This window comes from Oryza brachyantha, chromosome 11, assembly GCF_000231095.2.
Source record: "Oryza brachyantha chromosome 11, ObraRS2, whole genome shotgun sequence".
NCBI classification, from domain to species: domain Eukaryota; kingdom Viridiplantae; phylum Streptophyta; class Magnoliopsida; order Poales; family Poaceae; genus Oryza; species Oryza brachyantha.
Window position 1 is genome coordinate 17,161,674 of NC_023173.2, and position 22,420 is coordinate 17,184,093.

Here is a 22,420-nt window from a genome sequence, read left to right on the forward strand (position 1 = left end):
CCAATTGTTGTCGTTGAGTTTGGTCAAGGGGTGTCACACCTGATTTGGCATCGGCGATGACTGCGCATGGCCGGGCTCACCGTCGATTGCAACCACAGCTTTAGCCCTCCCAGACGTACTACGGCAACATAGGAATCATTGACATCTCTCTAGACGGGGAAAGTATTCTAAGCCCTCATGGGATGTCCCATCGTCTACTGTATGCTATCCAGATAGTCATCAAAAAATTTGAAAAAATTATGAAGATAGATTAATATAAGATATATCACTAGAGAAACATGCATGTTCAAATATGACTTCTACAATCCATAACAAAAATAATAAATTGAAGTTTGAATACTATACGTATACTCATAGTCATATTTGTTATTTTTATTATGGAATGTAGAAACCATATTTGAACTTGTATCTTTGGTGATATATCTTATATTAATCTATCTTCATAATTTTTTTTAAAATTTTAATAACTATTTGAATAACGTGCAATAAACGAGGGGACATCCCCCTTGAGGGTTTAAAATCCACTACGCTCTAGATGCAGGGGAGATGCGCATCTACACTAGCTCTCGTGGTCTACGACTGCTACAACTCAACCAACACCACCGACTCTTCTCTGACGTTGCAGCTCGACGTCACCAGGTCGCCGTTCCTGGTCGCTCAGAATAGGAACAAGTTCACGGCCATTGGCTGCGAAACGGTGGCGTGGCTAGGGGGAAGGGACGACGGGAGCTACTTGATCGGCTGCATCACGACGTGTGTGAGCTTGGGCGGAGCTGCACAAGACGGTGAGCCCTGCACGGGGCTGGGTTGCTGCCAGGTCTCCTCCATCCCACCCAACCTTACACAATAGTGCTCGATTGGAGCGCTTCCCCCTATTAGAGCAAGGCTAATAATATAGCCAACAAGCTGGCTATAAGGCTGTTGTAGTTTTTTCTTAGCCCACTCATACAATAGTTAGCTCTCTATTATTAAATACAGGACCCACATGTCTCTCTCACATAGTTTCTTAGTTCTTATGTCCAAGCTGGCTATAAGATTACAGCCCACTTCTCCTCTCTCTCCTTTCCTCTCCTCCACATAAGTATATAGCCAGTTTATAGCCTGCTATTATACTTGCTCTTAATCATGCGTGGAGATTCAGCCACTGTAGCTACGGTTTCGTGGCTGTGAAAGGGTGGTGCGTAAATCATTGCCCCCGGGAACCGTGCGTGGATGTTTAAAACATTTCTTGTGTCCCCTACAGCAAGGGTATAGCTAGCAAGCTGACTATAAGAGCAAGTATAATAGCAGCCTATGTGGAGGAGAGAGGGGATGAGAGACTGTAAGTAGACTGTAAGTAGACTGTAAGAGCAAGGCTAATAATATAGCCAACAAGCTGGCTATAAGACTTTTTATAGCCTTCTCTTAGCCCACCCATATAGAAGTTAGCTCTTCATTAATGCAGGACCCACATGTCACTCTTACAGAGTTTTTTGATTCTTGTGCCCAAACTAGCTACAAGCTTACAGCCCGCTTACACTCTCTCATCCACTCTCTTCTCGACATAAGCATTTAGCCAGCTTATAGCCTGCTATTATACTTGCTCTAAGCTTGTAGCCAGCTCAGACACAAGAACCAAGAAACTCTGTGAGAGTGACATGTGGGTCCTGTATTAATGATAAAGAACTAACTAGTATATGGGCAGGCTAAGAGCTGGCTATAAGAAGTCTTATAGCCAGCTTGTTGGCTATATTATTAGCCTTGCTCAATCCTTCTAGTTTTCTCTCAGCCCACTTATATAGTAGTTAGTTATTTATAATTAATAGAGGGTCCACTTGTCTCTCTCACTGATTTTTTTTTATTCTTGTGCTAGAACTAACTGGCTATAAGCTTACATCGCGCTTCTTTTCTCTCCTCATATCTCTCCTCCACATTAACATTTAGCCGGCTTATAGCCTGCTATTATACCTGCAATTACAAAAGTTCTTTCCTATGCCGGCCCTTTTGTTTTCATCTCATTATTAACTCAATTCTCCTCGTTTTCACGTGTATGCTTCTCAAACTGTTAAATAATAGTATATTTTTTATGAAAAAATGTTTTAAAAATTCTTATCAATATAATTTTCAAGCATGTTATAGTTAATAATTAATTAATTAACTTATAAAACCCGCTACAAACATGCCATCACCGGACATCCTCGACCATTCCATACCTTAGCTTCTCTGTGAGCCTAGTTCCTGAGCCGAATATATGTGATTTGTGAAAGCTGTTGTAAACAATCAACCTGGGTTTAACTGACCAAAGTACGTATGTAACATATATAGGCACCATTTCAACCGGCGAGATTTCAGTAAAGCAGGCAGCGAGAGCTTTGCCAATCGTGCGGGAGAAAGAAGTGTCCCAACAGTGCTCGAGTGGGCCATCAGGAGCGATGGATTGTGTTCATCGTCAACATGACAAGCTACTGCCTGTGTTAGTGCCAAAAGCTACTGCGTCAACGCCACAAACGGAGTGGGCTACCTCTGCAAGTGCTCCGCAGGATACGACGGCAATCCTTATGTCACAGGCGACGGTGGATGCACAAGTTAGTTTTCCATTATAAACTTAATCTCCTGTTTTTCAAATGCATATTATTAGTATTATTGTAACATTAAATACATACTACTACTTGTGCTAGCTCAAACAAAATTTGTTAAAAACAGCTGGCGGTGGTTATTCGTCTCATATAAAAAAGTTAAGTGTTTCCCTCGCCACAGTTTAGAGTTTAGAGGGGTAATTTGTACTTTTTTTCATTTAAAATTTAACTCAATTTACCACCACTACAAATATGATTAATAATGAGGATCACTATACATTAAAGGTCCGTCTATTAAAATAACAGTTAGAAATAACCATATTTTTATATATGTACCTCTTAAGAGGATCATCTAAAAAATTGCCTGAAAGTAGGGGTGGATCGAGCCGGCTCGGCTCGGTCTATAGCTCGTTAAGCTAACGAGCTGGCTCGGCTCGGCTCGTTATCGTAACGAGCTACAAACCTAACTCGGCTCGTTACAAAGCTCGAGCTGGCTCGTTAAGCTCGTGATCCATGCATGAAAAGTGAATCTAAACAATTTTTCAATAGATTATACAAGCAAATTTTCAGTTCGAACATAAAAATCATATGAAATTGTATCTAAATATTAAATCTGAACCAACATATCACATGGTGAACCTACGAAGTACTGAAGACATGCATTCCGGGGTGAAATCAATGAACGCCGGTGAATTGCGTGTCTTTTGGTCTAGCTCATTAAACTCGCGAGTAGCTCACGAGCTGCTAGCTCAAGCTGGCTCGTTATCTCTAACGAGCTAAAATGCTAGCTTGGCTCATTAGAAAAATGAAATGAGCCGAGTCGAGCCAAACCGAGCCGAGTTTGTTACGAGTCGAGCGAGCTAACGAGCCACAAGCTTTCTGTCCACTCCTATCTGAAAGGCAGGCAGCCAGTGATATCCTATTATCCCATCTCTCCGAGCTTTTTATCATTCTTAAAAAATATCTTGAGATACCAAAAATTTTAAAATTTGTTCTAATAATACAGTAGCAAATTATTTCCTATCGTATTAAATCTAAAGATGCCCATCATCGAGGCGATTGGACCAACCGCCCGCATAGGCCCATTTGACTGCCTGGATAGACCTTTTCAGCTAGTCTATGTACACAAACAGTTATTGACTATTTGCTTACTAAATAATTTCATAATTAGGAACCAATAGGTTGCAGTGCATATTGGTTTGGACTATTAAAATTCTAGTTTTTTTTAATAATTTAAAAATTTATAATTTAGTTTAATAAATCTCAGATCTTAGTTAATTTTAAATTTAGGTAACTTCTAAGGTTGAAAATTAATAATTAAGTCGTTGCATACGGCATGTAAAACGATTGCCGCTTGCTCGCCTCGCTACATCTCCTTGGCCACGTTTGGCTGTACCTTTTTCTTATCTAGATTACTTCGTTTTTCGCGTGCACGTTTTTTGATTTGAATTGTTAAACGATTTATTTTAAAAAAAAATTATAAAAAAATTGTTTTACAATACCAAATTAATCTATTTTATTTTTTTATAATTAATAATAGATTAATCATGTACTAATATATTATCAGGTAACTTTTACCCCTAAACTAACCAAAACGAACGTGGCCCTAGTTGTTCAACGGGCCCGCAATCGAAGAAGCAGAGGCTACTGTGATGAAAATCGGTAGGCAATGGAGGAGATTTGGATGATGTATGTTGCTCTCCATGCCATTCATCTCGCCGTCTCCGCCGCGGTAGCGCTGCCGTTGAGATTTGAGTCACTTGGTTTGGAGAGAGATACATACTGAATCTCTTTCGAGGGAAAGACATGATGGTTCCAGACAGCTCGCCATTATTTTCTTTGCTACCCATGGTCTCTGAATCATCGGACGGTTCACGGATCCGTCGAGCGATAAGACAAAAGAGTGCGCGTGCACTCGTTAGATTATACGTTCTTCCAAACATCAAATAACATATGGGTTTACTAAACCGTTAGCTGTGAAACAGTTTGAAGAATTCACAGAAGGAATCTCAACGTCCGAAGTTGACTGAGAGGGAGTGGTAGACTATATGTATTATCTTCATCATGTAATCCCGTGTGTTTAAGATAAGGATGGCCGGTAGATTAGTAAAGTCTGTTATGAATATTACGTATAATCAGGACCCAGCTGATCTCAGATATAGCGCACATATATATGTACTGGTTAATTCTCTCACTGTTTTGTGCGATACAATCAACACGGATAGTCGCTCATTCGACGTTAACCCTAGATAGAAATCTTGATCTTTCAACGCCCACACTAGCCTGGCAAATTGTCTATCTTTTTATCAAGTTGTCTACTAGCAACAACAAAAGTTTCACCATATCATCATTGTCATCGCGGTAATCCAGAGCTCGGGAGAGGGGTGTCCTCCGCATGCAACAAAAGAAATTTGGATGGTCAATATTTCAGTAAAATCACTAAAATAAACGACGCTAGCCGAAAATTCTACATTATGCTATTTTGTAGGTAGCTCGGTTAAAAAAAAACACTCCTATTCATCCGCTTACACACATAAATCTTCCTAGAATTTTCACTTGCATACGGTGTTGTGACATACGAACCTGCACAACCACCTTTCACCCTTATTGTTTGTTCAATGGCTTTATAAGCCTTAGCGGAAATCTGAATTCAAAACAAGCAGATTCAGATTAACACATCACCGTTCATATTAACTACTGCAAATGACCACTACCAACAATTACATGTATATTAACTACTGCAAATGTCCACTACCAACAATTACATGCACATTAACTACTGCAAAAGTCCACTACCAACAATTTCATGTATATTAACTACTGCAAATGTCCACTACCAACAATTATGAACTTAAAAAATGATGCTATCAACCAGTTTCTGGACCCCAAACAGAACAGCAAACTCCACTTCACAAACAGAACAAGTACCCAATCATTAGTTTCAGGACCTCAAACAGAACAGCAAGCTCCTCTTCACAAACAGAACAAGTGTACCTTGAGTAAAAAAAATTCTGATGTCAGAATGTCACATGTACAGATGTACTTAATTTGGAATTAATGGTAGATTGCTCTGTTTTATGTTTGCTTTCAGCTGATTGTACTTAACAGTATATCATTATCTCTGTGCTCATCAAGTGGGAAAAAATGCAAAGTTAATGTACGTAAAATACACTTTGAATTCCTTCGTTATCTAATTTCTCCTGTCTGTGACGTGGGTAAAGTGGTATAACTACAAGCGAAGACTTTTCAGGTAAACGTAAAATGAAATCACCAATTGCATGTCGATTGGGACTTGTCATGGTCACAGATGATCAAACTTGTTTAGAAAGAGTCAATTGTGGACGACATGGCTTGGATATTTTAAACAGATCTTTAAGGAGGAAATTATCTCTATAATAAATCCAAATAAATGGTTTATTTCTTATTGTTGCCAAGACCGGTAATTCTTTTTGAAATATAGACAACCGTAACAAAGAATTTTTATACAAGAAGAATGTATCTCATTGTAAGGACAAACCAGACCAAGCCTTACTGTGCACAATTTGATATTGTTGTTACTGATTTGATTATTTGGGCATCGAACAATAGTGGTCTACCGTCTTGATCGATCTTATGATTAGCGTAATTGTCGCATGGTGTTAAACACGAACTTTATTGTCTAGTCTTGGTATCGTTGGAGGTTTTCTAAAGGTGTTTCGTATAACCCATTAGGTGTTGAACACGAACCTTTTGGTTTCCGGACAAATTTTTGGAAACGGAAATTGTTGCTCAGAATTTTTTTGGGAATTATCGGAAACAGAAATATATTCAAATTTTTTCTTATAATCATAAATCGATACGGTAAGTGCACTATTCGTCGGAAATCGAAACAGGATGAAAACTTTTCAAAAACAGGATGTGAATTTTGGAGGACTTTTTCAGGATCATGGGTTTTTGTATTTTTGTAGGCGGGGTAATTAATATGCTCGCTCGGAGTGAGTTATATGGTCTGCCTGCAAACATGTCCAGTGTGCAGGCAATTGGCCATCCGTTTGCATACAAGACGATCTTTTAAGAAGGCGAGTAGGCTATAACCGTTTGCAAAGGCCCATTCTAACAGCTAGCTAGCGTGGATAGGTCTTTTCTGCTATAGTGTATTGTACATAGATAATTATTGAGTATTTGCTTTCTAAATAATTTCATCATTGGGAATCAACATGTTGTTGTGCATATTGGTTTGGACTATTCATTCCAGTTATTATTATTATTATTATTATTATTATTATTATTATTATTATTATTATTATTATTATTATTATTATTATTATTTAATAATTCGTAATTTAGTTTAATAAATATCAGATTTTAGTTAATTTTAATTTTTAAGTAACTTTTATGGTTGAAAATTAATAATTAAGTCGTTGTATATGGTATGTAAAATCCCTATGACCTGAACCATTATAGTTTTGCTACTAGCTAGATAGACGGCAATATTTATTTACTGTATCTTTTATTAACGTGGGAACACCGCAGTGACTAATGTTAGTATATATATATATGAAAATGAGCCACAACGTTCACTTCTTTGGGCTTGAAAAATCAAAGTTACTCTAAAAGTAAAAAATATATTCCGATTAGTAATACTATTTTGGAATTAATAATAATAACGAAAAGTAAAAAGTAAGTCCATGTATAAATATAGGTTAGAAAAAATTTAAAAAATTTAATATTTCATGAAGAGTCCATCTATTAATCCAACGTAGAAACACCTGTTAAAAATAAGTAATATTAAGAGAAAGAGCCGATGTTTAAATACAATTTAGAAGTATCAATAATTTGGCTTAAAAATAAATAGAAACTATCATTTAAAAATAAAGAAATTTCAAATTAGATTTCACATAGAAATACAATTTAGAAAAAAAATAAATTTTAACTAAAATTTAAAAATAATTAGTATAAATATAAGAGTCGTGTATAGATATAAAAGCAATTTTACAGTATTTGAGTAGTACTGAGAGGTAAGTACATGTGTAAATATGGTTTAGAAAATCTAGAATTTGGATTAAATATTTATGTTGAGTGAAGAGATCATCTATAAGTACAATTTGAAAACATGTAAAATTTCAGTTAAAAATAAGTAATATCAAGAGAAACACTCGGTGAATAAATAAAAATTTAGAAGTATCTAAAATTTGAATTAAGAAAATAAATACCATGCAAAAAAAGATTATGTACAAATACATTTTTGAATATCGGTATAACTACAAACATGGGACTAAAAATAAAAGAAAAACAAAAGGAGGTTCCACGTAGTAGGACAATTTAGAAAAATATAAAATTTAAATTAAAAATTAAAAAATAATTAAAATGAAGATAAGAGCCTAGATACAATTTATGAGGTCTTTCAAGTTACCTGTGGCAGTGACATTTAATTTGTTGATAAATTAACTGAATTATAAATTTGGTTCCATCTGGATTGTTGTTTGTCTAATTAACGCTATCGAGTATATAGTTCCCTTATTAACGGGGTTATTTTGGTCTTCTGGGCAGTAACCATCGTCGCCGGTGTTGTCGTGGCGATCCTGACGCTCTACATTATGAGGGAGCATAGGAGGCGCAAGCAGAAAGAATTATACGACAAAAACGGTGGCAACATACTGAACATGATACTGGACATAGAATTCTTCACAGAAGAGGAGCTCAAGGAGATGACGGCAAACTATTCTGTAGATAGGAAGCTTGGAAATGGATGTTTTGGTGAGGTTTACATGGGGATCACCAAGGACAATAAGGAGGTTGCGGTGAAGCGCTACACCAGAAAAGGAGGGGGGCATGACAAACAGGACTTCGCGGATGAGATCTCTAGCCAGGCTCGGATCCAACACGTGAATCTGGTACGTCTCGTCGGTTGCTGCTTGCAGACGGAGGTGCCCATGCTGGTTTTGGAGTTCGTCCCTGGGGGCAGCCTCCACGATGTGCTCCATGGCAATGGCCGTCACACACATCTTCCACTGCCAACGCGTCTGGACATCACCGTTGGCAGTGCGGAAGCTCTGGCATACATGCACTCCAACATTGGCCACAAAAGCATCGTCCATGGGGACATCAAGTCCGGCAATATTCTCCTCAGCAACAATCTGGAGCCCAAGGTATCTGACTTTGGATCGTCCAAGCTTACGTCCGTCGCCAAATCAGGTGATTGGTCCGTCATGGGAGATTACAGCTACATCGACCCTGCCTATATTAAGACAGGCGATTTCACGGAGAAAAGCGACGTGTACAGCTTTGGAGTCGTCCTCCTAGAGCTCATCACTCGGAAGACGGCCTTGTACGAGGACAGAAAAAGCCTCCCGTTAAGCTTTGCCAAGTATTACAGGGACGAGGGCGCAAGAAGGAACATGTACGACCACGACATGTTATCATCAACTGACGCTGCTCTGCTGCCTTGCTACATAGAGTGCCTTGACAGGATGGCTAACCTCGCCATTCGGTGCCTTAAAGAGGATGTCGACGAGAGACCCACCATGGCGGACGCGTTGGAGCTTAAGGTGTTGCGTGCAAGCCTTCGTGTCAACTCCGATGACGGTCCAACGCATGAAGTAGAAATTAACTAAGCTCTGGATTATCGATATCATATATAATTTCTCGTCAGTCGATCCCACCAACAAATTTTAAGTATATATACACACACACGTACGTTTGTTAATTTTTATGATCATACATACATGCATACATACATGCATGCATGCTAGCAGCTAGCTCCTGCTCTGTTACACCTATATACACTGGTATATATATATATATATATGATTGTTGTATTTTTTGTGCTACTTCTTTGCATGCAATGCAGCTTAATCTTAGGTTGGAGTTGTATGATGCACTTCTAAGATAAATGTTTTTCATTTGGCCAAATAAATTAGGGGCACGCCCCCCGAAATTTTCATGAACACATGGATAAGAAAAAAGAAAAAAAAAGATGATGGTGGTAAATTATTTCGCTTCATTTCATCATTTTTATTTAGGCCTCAGCTATCTTCCCACGGGTGGCCGGCCGCTCATGCGCGTGTCAGGGGCATGGTGTAGTTAGCGTGCAATATTAGCTTTTGCCTTGCCTGCTATGTCAAAACTTGGGTATTTACAATAATCTGTTTGAACGAAAATATTTATGCCCTCGTACTTTCACTTATGTTAATGCATATAAGCTAAAAGCTAAATTTTAAATTTTAAATTTAGAGCTAATTTTCTGATTTTTTTCATCGTAGTTTAAGTTTCGATCTTGGTTTTTTACCACTAAGAACATGTATATATCAGTTTTATTAATAAATTATTTACGTTCACAAATATATCGTTTGATTTTTTTCTAAAAAAAACCAGCACTACTATAAAAGAACCCACACTTACGGTGCATTTTCTGTCTCCGTGGAATAGAAAACTAAAAAATTGGCCCCTTAGAGTAATTTTAGGTGCGCACTTATGAACAACGGGCACTAATAATATTAGTCTCGGTTTTTAAAAGAACATGCACCTATAATATGTTATAATTGTTGGTTCTTTTGAAAAAAAAAACCTAATACATATAGGAACCTAGCCGGTCGATCCAAGCCAATGTCTTTTTAAGCGGCCATCCTTCGACATCCATCCATCCATCCGTATCAATATGCTTAGAGGAATAAAAGGAAAAACCCCTAAAGGCTGCGCAAGTTTGAGGCAGCCCAAAATCTCTCTCGGTTTTTCTCTGTTCGTTTGCCAGGTGTGCTGTTTTCTCTGAAATTATTTAGTTTACTGTTCAGCGTAGGAAAAGTTCAGAGATCTTCAGTTAGCGACAAGAAAAACAGAATAAGAGAGAGTGAGGTTGTTGTGTTACTGACATTATACGTTTATACACAAGAAAAACAGAAGGTTTTTTATGCAAATGTTCAAACTGAAGTTTGATCATCCATGTGGTTGAATATGTACATTGTTTAAATGCTTTATTTGCCTTAAAACTGTATTTACTATATATTCAAACTGAATAGTCGCTGAATTGATTTTTGTGACATTAAAATTAGAGGTTCAGCTTTGAAAATTCCAAAAATATATTAGAGAATAAAGAATATTACAAAAAATATTTCCAACCATTATTCATTAAATGCAAATTTTCATTTCCCTCATTAGTTCACTCATTAATTTAGTTCAGCAGTTCAGTATTAATTATAGAAATAATTATTTAGTATTTTTTAAAGTCTTGAGAAAATCAGGATGTGACAGCCACCAACAGAATAGTGGAGGGGAGCTGATGAGCTTGGGAGGATGATGCTATACCTATACAGAGGGAGTGGGCCCAATTTGGTGACGAGGAGATGAGCTTTGGAGATGGTGGGCCCACGTGCGTGCGCGTGTCGGGCTCACCCGCCTTGCTGGTGGCCGTAGCCAAAGATGGGCTGGGCTGACAAGAAAAAAGGATAAAGATTGCTAAGAAAAAAAAAGAGAACGTGTTGCAATTTGTAGGAATTTTGGTTTGGAAAAATATAAATTTGAAATTGGAATTTCTAAACCTGGAATTTTTTAGGAACATTTGAAGAAATTTTTGGGGAATATTTGGGAGTGTTTTTGAGGGAAATTTGAAATTGGAAAATTTAAATTCCAGGATTCAATTTGGCGTACGTTAAATTGGTGATTTTCGGAGTAAGGGAATCAAGATTTTGGCACTTTGGTCCTTGGACTCAACCTCAAGAAGCAAGATTTTTGAGATTAGATTTTAATTACTGCATCCATTTCATATTATAAGATTTTCTACTTTTATCTAAATTTATTTATTGAAAGTTTTAGATTGCGAAACGGGGGAGTAACATGGTTTTGAACTGCCCAAGAAAATTGAGGCGTTACTGTCACGTACGAGGCGTCTACAGTCAAAATATTTCCACGTGTCTGTTCCGTTCTTTTTTTTTTTGAAACACCTTAGGGTTATCATGCATTAAGAAGGGGTGAAAAAATAATTAAGGTAAAGGGGAGGGGAGGAGCTGCCATGACGTCTTAAGGCGCCCCGTGCAATTACAGGGAAACTCATGCTCTCTATTCATTAGAGCGCCAAGGCCTCGCCCTCCGCATAAGCTCTAGGTCTTTAGCTCCTTCATGATACTATTTATGATGTTATCTTTCGTTGTTTCTGTTTTTTTGAAAACCCTGTTGTTGTGTTCCTTCCAAATCTTCCATGAGATAAGTAATAGCAAGGTTTTGACCCCATGTCTAATATCCTTGGTTGTCATTTAAACTGACATGGTCCACCAACAGTCCAAGGTGACGACGCCAGTCGTGTCTTCTTGGATGAGATTGAGTCTTCTTAGGCTGGCTAGATGTCCAGTTCCGTTCGGTCTGATAAAAAATTCCAACAAAGAAGAACCTTCTCTTGTTAATACAATTATAATGCTGGAGTTGCACGTCCCGGTCGAGCGTGTCGCCAAGCGTCCAACATGACAGCTAATATATTCTGCTTCCATCCAACACCGACATGCATTATATTCTTCTAGTTCTAGCTAGCTAAGATATCAACAGCAAGTTGAGAGACGTATCAAACTGCCAGTAATAAGCCAGCACATGTAATGAAGTCAGTCAACGATACGACAAAATTTAACTATTTGCCACTCTTACGAGTGGTCTTAACTTTTTACCACTCTCATGTGTCTATGTCCACATGTCATAGATATATGAAGTTAATTGCACTCGTAAGAGTAACAAATGGTTAATTTTCCTGTGATTTAGTCATTGGTGAATCGCAATCCTCAATAACCGCTAGGGGCCAGGAACGTGCATACATGCAGAAGATTCGGTCCATAAATTTTGTTGCAAAATTTTAGTATCTTATGGTATACTCTATCTTATGGTATTAAATTTTTACACTGAAAAATACATCTTATGGTATTAAATTTTTACACTGAAAAATACAGTGCTCGAGCTATTTTTGAATGATGGTTAAAAAAAACTTTTATGTTTGAGTTGAACATTTTGAAAGTATCTCGAAATAAAAAAAAATTAGTACAAAACATTGGTACCTTATACTTATAAGAAAATAAACTTTAGAGGATTATTGATTCCGTTCTGCGTGCTGTTGTGGAAGGTACTGGTGTCCGTCCATCGTGAGAGGGTACGATTCGAGTTTAGCAAAACAAGAAAAGATCGAAAACCTGCGTTTCCATCTGCGTCGGTGCGTCTGCATCTGCTCTTTCCTCCGCTTTGTTTCTCTATCTCTCTCTCATCCGGACGTCTGTTCTCATCTATCCCCCTACAATATCTGCGCCCCTACGTCCGTCCTGATCTGCGCCCTTGCAATAGAGGATCCACCACCCGCCGCAATCATCCTTCCTCCGCAGCTGCATCCCTCCGACAAACCAACTAGAGCCAGCGCATTCATGCACAAGAATCCATTAGTTTATAATTTAGTAAGGATTGCTTTCCATAAGTTTACACATCAGTTGTGGTAGGGCTGTGATTGTTTTTCATAAGTTTATAATTTAGTTATGATAGGGCTTTCCATAAGTTTACAATTTAGAGGTTGTTTAGATAGGCTAAACTTTCTAGCCACATGTCACATTGGTTGTTTGGGCATTAATTTGAAGTATTAAACATAGACTAATAAAAAAAATTAATTTCATAAATGATTAGTAATCCACGAGACGAATTTTTTAAGCCTAATTAATCCATAATTAGAGCATGTTTACTGTAGCATCACGTAGGCTAATCGTGTATTAATTAGGCTCAATACATTCGTCTCGTGAATTAGCCCAAGATTATGGATGGGTTTTATTAATAGTCTATATTTACTATTTATAATAAGCGTCCAAACATTTGATGGGACAAGGGACTAAAAATAAATCCATTGTCCTAAACACCACCTTAGTTATGGTACGGTTGTGTACTGTAGGGTATAAATACCTCAAGACTCTTGGGAAATTAATCAAGCAAGGCAATTATCTTTGTCTGGCCTCATGGGCCATCTACAGCTCACGCATTTTTCCCTCCCCAAGCTTGCACGTCGCCGCCTCTCGGTGCCGCCACGATGTCGGGGTTAGAGCAAGGATAATAATATAGCCAATAAGCTGGCTATAAGACTCCTTGTAGTTTTCTTATAGCCCACTCATATAATGGTTAGCTCTTTATCTTTAATACAGGACCCACATGTCTCTCTCACATGGTGTTTTGGGTCTTATGTATGAGCTAGCTACAAATTTATAGCCAGCTTCTCCTCTCTCTCCTCCCTTCTCTCTTCCACATCAGCATTTAGCTAGCTTATAGCCTGCTATTATACTTGTTCTTATCGTCCCTGACCTCCGGTCTCTCACCCCTACAACCTATGCAGCCGCGGTACTAGTCCTATCACTATTATAGTTTGATAAAGTATTAGACATCTAGAATTTGAGTAAGGAACAAATGGATTGGTTTGAAGACGCGAGGAAAATTTTAGTCCTCGTAATTTTGTACAGGTATATGCAAGTGGGGTAGACTAAAAATAATGTTTCTTTAGCGCAGAGAGTATGCACCGTGCAGGGAGTGGAGCTAATGCAAGGGTTCTCTTGATGCATCATTTATGTAACTTTCTCGAGGCACAAATGTAGAGTCAAGCAGCAAGTTGGTTAGTGGTTTAAATAACCAGTTTGGAACATATAGTGAAAAAGCTTACGATTAAGTTATGTATAGAGTAGACCCTATCTGATCAGACACAGGACAATATCACTTGGAACCGGACAACAGGCGGTTCTTACTTCTTACTCAACAAAATCACCTTACGTAATGCAGTTCACAGGTAGCATACTGGACAACCCGTTCATATGAAAGCCGAACGGCAAGGGGAAACGCAGATTCTTCACCTGGCTACTTGCCCACAGCAAAATCTTAACTACACATAAACTTGAGCTAAGAGGTTGACCACACAGCATCATCTACCCAAATGCGCGGAATGGAAAACGAAACAGCCACACATCTGATACTACAATGTGCTTATGCTAAATAAACATGGACAATCCTTCTGAATGGTTTAGGTCTATAGCTTCCCAATCAAGCGGATGACCAAAAAGACTACCTACAGAGGAGATTAGGATGCGAATCAGAGATTTGACGTGATGTTCAATTAGTTTTTCGATTTATCTATGTTTAATACTCTAATTAGGTGTTCAGAGATTTGACGTGATGTTTTTGGATGAAAATTTTTTAGAACTAAACGGGGCTGGTATACACCGCACAGCCCGTCACTCAGAAGTTTTCTAACGGCCACGAGGAGTAAAGGTAAGTTTGTCAGTGCGGGCCCACGCCTTGTGGGCCCATCTCTCGTCTAGTTCAAAAGGATGTCCGAAAATTTTTTATGACATGCATGGTGGTGTACACTTATTCGGAAATCTGGCTGCATCAAAACGCGCACATCTTCGACAAGGATTAAGCAACACCCCCGAGAAGCAGCGGACAGGGTGTCTCAACTGCCGCGAGATTTCAACTCTTATTGACCACTTAGAGCAGGTAAAAAAAAAGTTATAAACTAGTTATAAGTATATTTTAAAGAGATAAGAGATAAGAGAGAAGAGAGTTCACATTTTAAAGAGATAAGAGAGAAGAGAGGTGAACTATTAATTTGTAGCCAGCTGCACACTGGCTCCAAGACAAGGCATGTGTATGACATGTGGGACCATGTATTAATATTGAACTATTAATTTGTCAGGTTTGTTAACAAGTGTGTCACTAGTATTCAATATATGGTTAATATTTCTTTCTTTAGAGATATGGATCGAGCAATGTAAAATAACACTATTATATATATATATATATATGTATATATATATATAGGAAAATTAAATCCTACTACCAGGTGTAGCTACTCCCTGCACGTCTACGATGAAAAAAACCATTTTTATAACTGTTTGCTCCCACCCAACAGAAAGTATGGACACTATTAAATCTCATGTGAATGATATAACTATATGTATAGGGTTTGTACTTTCTGTTGGAAGAAAGAAGAAATATGTATAGAAACGTTTCTGCACCTTATACGTAAAAGGAGTAGCTACACCTGCTAGTAGGATAGATGCTTATATATATATATATATATATATATATATATATATATATATATATATATAGGTACCGTTTCAACCGGCAAGATTTTCGCCGTGCCGGCAGCAACATCTTCGTGAACCGTAGTGAAGAATCAAGTGTACCGACAGTGCTTGACTGGGCCATCAGGAACAGCGGGTCGTGCTCACCATTAACACGGGTAGCTCCTGCCTGTGTCAACGTTAACAGCTACTGCACCAACACCACCAATGGAGAGGGATACCTCTGCAACTGTACCGGGGGATATGCTGGCAACCCTTATGTCGCTGGTGAAGGCAGATGCACAAGTTAGTGCTTGCTTACTTACTTTTCTTCTTCGATCGGCATGAAGATCAAGCTAGTGTTCTGATATATAGTATGTGTGCATGCAGATATTAACGAGTGTGCGCTTAGAAGAGCAGATCATACTAAGTATGAGAAACTATATCCTTGTTCCTCTTATAGTAGATGCCATGACACCGTTGGTGGTTATGATTGTAAATGCCGGTTCCCATTTATTAGAGGGGATCATAAAATTGATGGCAAGGGATGTTAGTCCATATTTCCCGCACCCGTAGTCGCCACGATTGGTGAGCATTCTTGCTACTTATATTGTCTCTGTGTCACTACAAGACTTTGTAATTTGCCTACATATATTCATACTTGTGTTAATAAATCTTGATACGTAACAAACATATACATTGATACGTGGATTAATTAATCTATGTGAACCTAGAAAATCTTATAGTATGGAACAGAACAAATAGAATATTTATGTTAATCCATGCTGTCTCCCCTAAAATGAATTAAATCAATCAACAAAGTAGTACGTGGCGCTATCTTTTAGCTATTTGAAGTCTGATTTGCCTTGTTTTCATACAGCGACGGTCTGCACTATGATTTCTCTTTTGGCCCTGGTGCTCCTGCATAAGAGATGGAAGCGTAGACAGTTCTTCATCAATAATGGCGGCCAACTTCTTAAGGGCATGGAAATCATTGAATTCAAGGAGAAGAACCTGGACAAGATAACCGAGAAAAAAATATTCAAGATCGGGGAGGGTGCCTTCGGAGAAGTCTACAAGGGAACCCACGACAACCAGCCGGTTGCCGTGAATTACTCCAAGGTAAAGCGCAAGACGCGGATGCTTAGCAAAGTCATGATGAGGAACAAAAGTCAAAACATGTTACAAAATACTTGTTGTTGGTCATCACAAGAGCCCGGTCAAGAGATAGTGAACGAGCTAAGGGTCCAATCACAGCTCCGCCATGAAAATGTGGTCCGTCTCATTGGGTGCTGCATTGAGACAGAGGAACCCACGTTGGTTCTTGAGTTCCTCCCCAAAGGGAGCCTCAAGAAGATGCTCCATGGTTCCGAGCGGCAAGCTCTCTCGCTGTTGCAACGCCTTGACATCACCATCGGTTCTACAGAGGCTCTCTCTTACATGCACTCCTATCCACCCCAAGGCATCATCCACGGAGATGTCAAACCAGCCAACATCCTCCTTAATGAAAATCTCTCCCCTAAGGTATTAGACTTTGGGTCATCTGAGCTCATGCTAAAACACAAACGTGTGTGTGCCGACAAGAACTATATCGACCCAGTGTGCATGTAAACAGATAAAATTATAATGAAGAGTGATGTTTATAGCTTCGGGGTAGTGCTCCTCGAGCTCATCACCCAGAAGAGGGCCAAATACAGTGAGACAAGCCTCCCAGTAGAATTTGTCACAAAGTACAACAAAGACAGCAATGCATGGAGGAAGATGTACGACTAGGACTTGTCTGTAGATTGCACGGAGTGCCTTGACAGGATGGCCGCCATCGCAGTCCGGTGTCTGGAAGTACTCAACGTAGACAAGAGACCAACCATGGCGGAGGTGGTTAAGGAGCTTAAGCAGTTGAGGGAGCAAGCAAGCACTTGTATGTCCTAGCTATACAGGGTCTGGATCACTAGTTGGTCAGTCGGCTTATTTTGCTACAGGGGTGTTGGGGGAAAACTTATTGATTATGGCAGTGCAGATGGAGGAGGTGAAATTTCAGACGATGCAGGAAAATAAATGAGTATTTATCCGTGATTGCTTCTCGCAATAGTAGAAAGAAATTTGGAGAGGGAATGGACTAAATGGTCACAGAAAATATTAAATAAGATGAATAATTAACATTCACCGAGATGTTCGAAGTATGGAATAAACATTTTTTTTTGGGAACGGAAACGAGTAACCTTTACGATTAAATTTTTATAACTACAATTTTAATCACACATATTTTTGGAGAGTCAAGGATACAAAAATGGACACATGATTTATCGTTCAAGGAGAGGACGACAATTTTGAGATTTTTGGTAGATAATCCTTAAATACAAAAAAAAATTTGAAAATTGGATTTTTAATTAAAATAGAATTTTCGATTTGCGATAATCGGGAGGTACCATATTTTTAGCGTAAAAATTTAAACTAAAATTTTTGATACATCAAGATATTTTTTAAAAAGGGTAAAAAAGCTCTATCCAACAAGGTCAGCAATTTTTTTTTAAGTGGGTCAGCAATTTATGTTCAATCGATCGTTGTTGAATGGCTGGGATGCACGCAAAGGACATCTTTGTCATCTCTTGTCTTAGGAAGTAAAGTTACATAAACAGAAACTGCAGAAATGTATGGCTGTATGGGCATATTGCTAGGTCTCTCCATTCACCACCCAATCATCAAAGTTACAAATGCCTCCATCCATTGAGTTGCATAACCAAAAAAATACTTTTAGTGAGTGCCTGCCTGCCTGCCTGCTTAACTTTAATCATTATGTATGAAGAAATGGGGCAAGAATGCACCGCTTCCTAGCTTGGATAACAACATGTCGTATTAGTGTTTCGTGCACTAAATCTAAATGCCTCCATTTTTACACTTTGGAATGGGAACAGTAGAGCAGCAGATAAGGATTTCCATTCCTGCACTTGTTGACCTAAGGTTGACTGGCAGTCAGGGTCTTGGGTGTTGACTGTTGAAGGTGCAGTACTGCAGTGCCAGTTGGTTGCATGCACAGTGGAACCGAGAGCTAAATAAATGTGGAGGCCTCGATCGAGCCCATCATCTTACTGGAAATGAATCATCAGAGCCGCAAAATGGCGTTTCCATCTCCAATGTTATGCATATATTCAGTGTTGCTGTTCATCGCTTCGTCCACGGTGGCTGCTGCTCCAGGTTCGACCAAGATCAGCAATGGCAGCGACGTCGACCTCGCCGCACTGCTGGCTTTCAAAGACCGGCTCTCCGACCCTGAAAGCATCCTTGCAGGCAACTGGACCGCCGGCACACCGTTCTGCCAGTGGCTGGGCGTCTCGTGCAGCCGCCGCCGGCAGCGCATCACCGCCCTGGAGCTGCCGGCCATTCCTCTCCAAGGAGAGCTCACCCCTCACCTTGGTAACCTCTCTTTCCTCTCTGTCCTCAACCTCACCAACACCGGCCTCACAGGACACATCCCTGATGATATAGGAAGGCTGCGTCACCTCAAAGTCCTTCGTCTTGGTCACAATGCCCTGTCAGGTGCCATCCCTACTGCCATAGGAAACCTCACAGGGCTTCAAATTCTTCATCTCCACTTTAACCATCTATCTGGTCCAATCCCTGTAGAGCTGCAACGCCTGCACAACCTTAACAGCATGAATCTCGAAACGAATTACCTCACTGGCTTCATACAGAATGATCTATTCAACAACACACCTTTGCTAACTTTTCTCAGCATCGGCAACAACAGCCTATCAGGGCCAATACCAGGTTGTGTGGGCTCCTTGCGGATGCTCAGGTTCCTTGACCTGCAGGTGAATAATCTCACAGGACCGGTGCCACCAGTCATCTTCAACACGTCCACTCTGCGTGTTTTAGATCTTGTCAAGAACAGCTTAACTGGCCCTATCCCAGGCAACACAAGTTTCAGCCTCCCAGCTCTGCGTTGGTTCTCCATCGATTGCAACAATTTCACTGGTGAAATTCCAATGGGGCTTGCAGATTGTCCTCACCTCCAAGTTCTTTCCCTGGCTGAAAACTTATTCGAGGGTGTTTTTCCACCATGGCTTGGCAAATTGACAAATCTGGATGACATCTCCTTAGGAGGGAATTACCTTGATGCTGGTCCGATCCCTACTGCACTCAGCAACCTCACCAAGCTAAGTGTGCTAGATCTTGCGACGTGCAACCTAACAGGAACCATCCCAGAGGATATTAAGCACCTAGGCCAACTTTCAGAGTTGCATCTTTCATTCAATCAACTAACAGGACCCATACCTGCTTTTCTTGGCAACATGTCCGCATTAGCAATTCTGGCATTGAGTTTTAACCTGTTTGAAGGATCTGTACCAGCAACAATTGCTATGAACTCGTTATTGACATTTGATATTGCGAAAAACAACCTACAGGGGGATCTCAAGTTCCTTTCTAGTCTTTCCAAATGTAGAAAGCTTTCTACGCTTCAGATAGACTGGAATTATTTCACCGGAAGCCTCCCAGACTACATTGGGAACCTGTCGTCACAGTTGACATGGTTCTCGTTATCTGCCAACAAGTTAACCGGAACTCTTCCAGCTAACCTTTCAAATTTAACTGGTGTTGAAGTGCTAGATATTTCAGATAACCAACTGCACAATGCAATTCCAGAATCAATCATGATGATGGAGAATCTCCAATGGCTTGTTCTAAGTGGAAATAGCTTGTCTGGCTCCATCCCATCAAACACTGCAGTACTAAGGAATGCTGTAAACCTGTTCCTTGACAGCAACAAATTTTCTGGATCCATACCCAAGGACATCGGGAACCTCACTAAGCTAGAGAACCTTCTATTGCATGATAACCATTTAACATCAAATGTACCACCAAGCTTATTTCATCTTGGTAGCCTCATCAATCTAGATATTTCTCGAAACTTCTTGAGCGGTGCATTGCCGGTTGATATAGGTTATTTGAAGCAAATTAATATCATGGATCTCTCTTCCAATCGCTTTTCTGGAAGAATGCCAGATTCGATAGGACAACTTCAGATGTTAACATACCTCAACCTATCTGTCAATGAATTCCATGATTCCATTCCAGACTCTTTCGGTAACCTAACTGGCTTGCAAAGTTTGGATATCTCCCACAACAATATTTCTGGCACCATCCCAAAATATTTGACTAATTTTACCAGCCTTGCTAGCTTGAATCTGTCTTTCAATAACCTCCATGGTCAAATACCAGAAGGAGGTGTCTTCTCAAATATCACCTTGCAATCATTGGTGGGGAACTCAGGGCTATGCGGTGTTGTCCGTTTAGGATTTTCACAGTGCCCAAAAACCTCCCCCAAAAGAAACAGTCACAGACTAAAATATTTACTCCCTGTTATAATCATAGTAATGGGAGCTGTAACTTCTTGCCTATATTTAATGCTTAGACAGAAAGTTAAGCATCAAAACATTTCTGCTAGTAATCTTGACGTGATCGGCCACCAATTACTCTCCTATAATGACCTTGTCCGTGCTACTGATGATTTCAGTGATGATAATATGCTGGGGTCAGGAAGCTTTGGAAAAGTTTTTAAGGGCCAGCTGAGTAGCGGTTTGGTGGTTGCGATAAAAGTTATACACCAACATCTCGAACAAGCCTTCAGAAGTTTTGATACCGAGTGTCATGTTCTTCGAATGACTCGACATCGCAATTTGATAAAGGTTGTAAACACTTGTTCCAACCTGGACTTAAGAGCACTAGTTCTTCAGTATATGCCGAAGGGTAGCTTAGAGGCACTCCTGCACTCAGAAGAAAGAATGCAATTAGGCCTCCTCGAGAGGTTGCATATTATGCTAGATGTGTCAATGGCAATGGAATACCTACACCACGAGCACCATGAAGTGGTCCTACACTGTGACTTGAAACCTAGCAATGTTCTGTTTGATGAGGACATGATGGCACATGTGGCAGATTTTGGCATTGCAAGGCTGTTGTTAGGCGATGACAGCTCTATAATTTCAGCAAGCATGCCAGGAACAATTGGCTACATGGCACCAGGTAATGTAATTTCTGTATTCTTGTTCAATCTAATGGTGTTACCATAACCATAACATGGTACAACCAATCATCATTGATGAATCCATTTTTGTGCAGAGTATGGGATTCTTGGAAAAGCCTCACGAAAAAGTGACATATTCAGCTACGGGATCATGCTGCTTGAAGTGTTTACTAGGAAGAGACCCACAGATGATATGTTTGTGGGAGAACTGAACATCAGGAAGTGGGTTCACCAAGGGTTTCCTGCAAAGCTTGTCCATGTTGTAGACAGCCAGCTTCTACAGGATAGCTCTTCTTCTACCAATAGCATTGATGACTCCCTTGTGCCAGTGTTTGAGCTGGGTTTGCTCTGCTCGGCTGACTCCCCAGAGGAAAGGATGGCAATGAGTGATGTGGTCGTGACACTGAAGAAGATTAGGAAAGACTATGTCAAATCGACAACTAACAACAATGGGGTGCACTACTGAGCATTGATCTGTTACCCTGGTCACTTTGTAGGGAAATACAGATGAATGAGTTATCCTCTGCATCAATATATACTTCAGCATTAAGAATAACAAAAGAATGGCATGCCCAGTGACCTACTTCTCTTTAATTCTATGTGTATGGTTAAACATGACTATTTGTCTTCCCCGCAAAAAAAAAAAAAACATGACTATTTGTCTTCTGTTTATTTGTCAGTCACACAATATCCGTAAACATCTACCATTGATCTGCTGCTTGAAAATTGTAGTAAATGATCCGCTGCTTAAATCCTAGTAGCCAATGTTGAAGACACGACATAGTTTATACAAAACTTCAACACCAATT

At 39.6% G+C, this 22,420-nt stretch overlaps 1 protein-coding gene and 2 pseudogenes across 1 annotated transcript; all 3 read left to right on the forward strand.

Annotated features, from left to right (window-relative positions):
- The first annotated feature begins 43 nt into the window (after positions 1 to 43).
- LOC102701219 lies at positions 44 to 9,265 on the forward strand (annotated as a pseudogene).
- Positions 9,266 to 13,566: 4,301 nt separating this feature from the next.
- On the forward strand, positions 13,567 to 17,518 carry LOC102701495 (annotated as a pseudogene).
- Positions 17,519 to 18,668: 1,150 nt separating this feature from the next.
- LOC102722434 (probable LRR receptor-like serine/threonine-protein kinase At3g47570) lies at positions 18,669 to 22,276 on the forward strand. The gene is made up of 2 exons (XM_006663052.3): positions 18,669 to 21,610; positions 21,707 to 22,276. Exons 1-2 carry the CDS (start codon positions 18,682 to 18,684, stop codon positions 22,075 to 22,077), a joined length of 3,300 nt encoding a protein of 1,099 aa, XP_006663115.1. The 5' UTR covers positions 18,669 to 18,681; the 3' UTR covers positions 22,078 to 22,276.
- Positions 22,277 to 22,420: the final 144 nt, after the last annotated feature.

What these genes read in the sequence shown, in the direction of transcription:
- LOC102722434 (XM_006663052.3), top strand. Translation starts at nt 18,682, where the DNA reads ATGAATCATCAGAGCCGCAAAATGGCGTTTCCATCTCCAATGTTATGC. An exon ending in AATTGGCTACATGGCACCAG is followed by an intron (nt 21,611 to 21,706) that starts GTAATGTAATTT and finishes ATTTTTGTGCAG; the next exon opens with AGTATGGGATTCTTGGAAAA.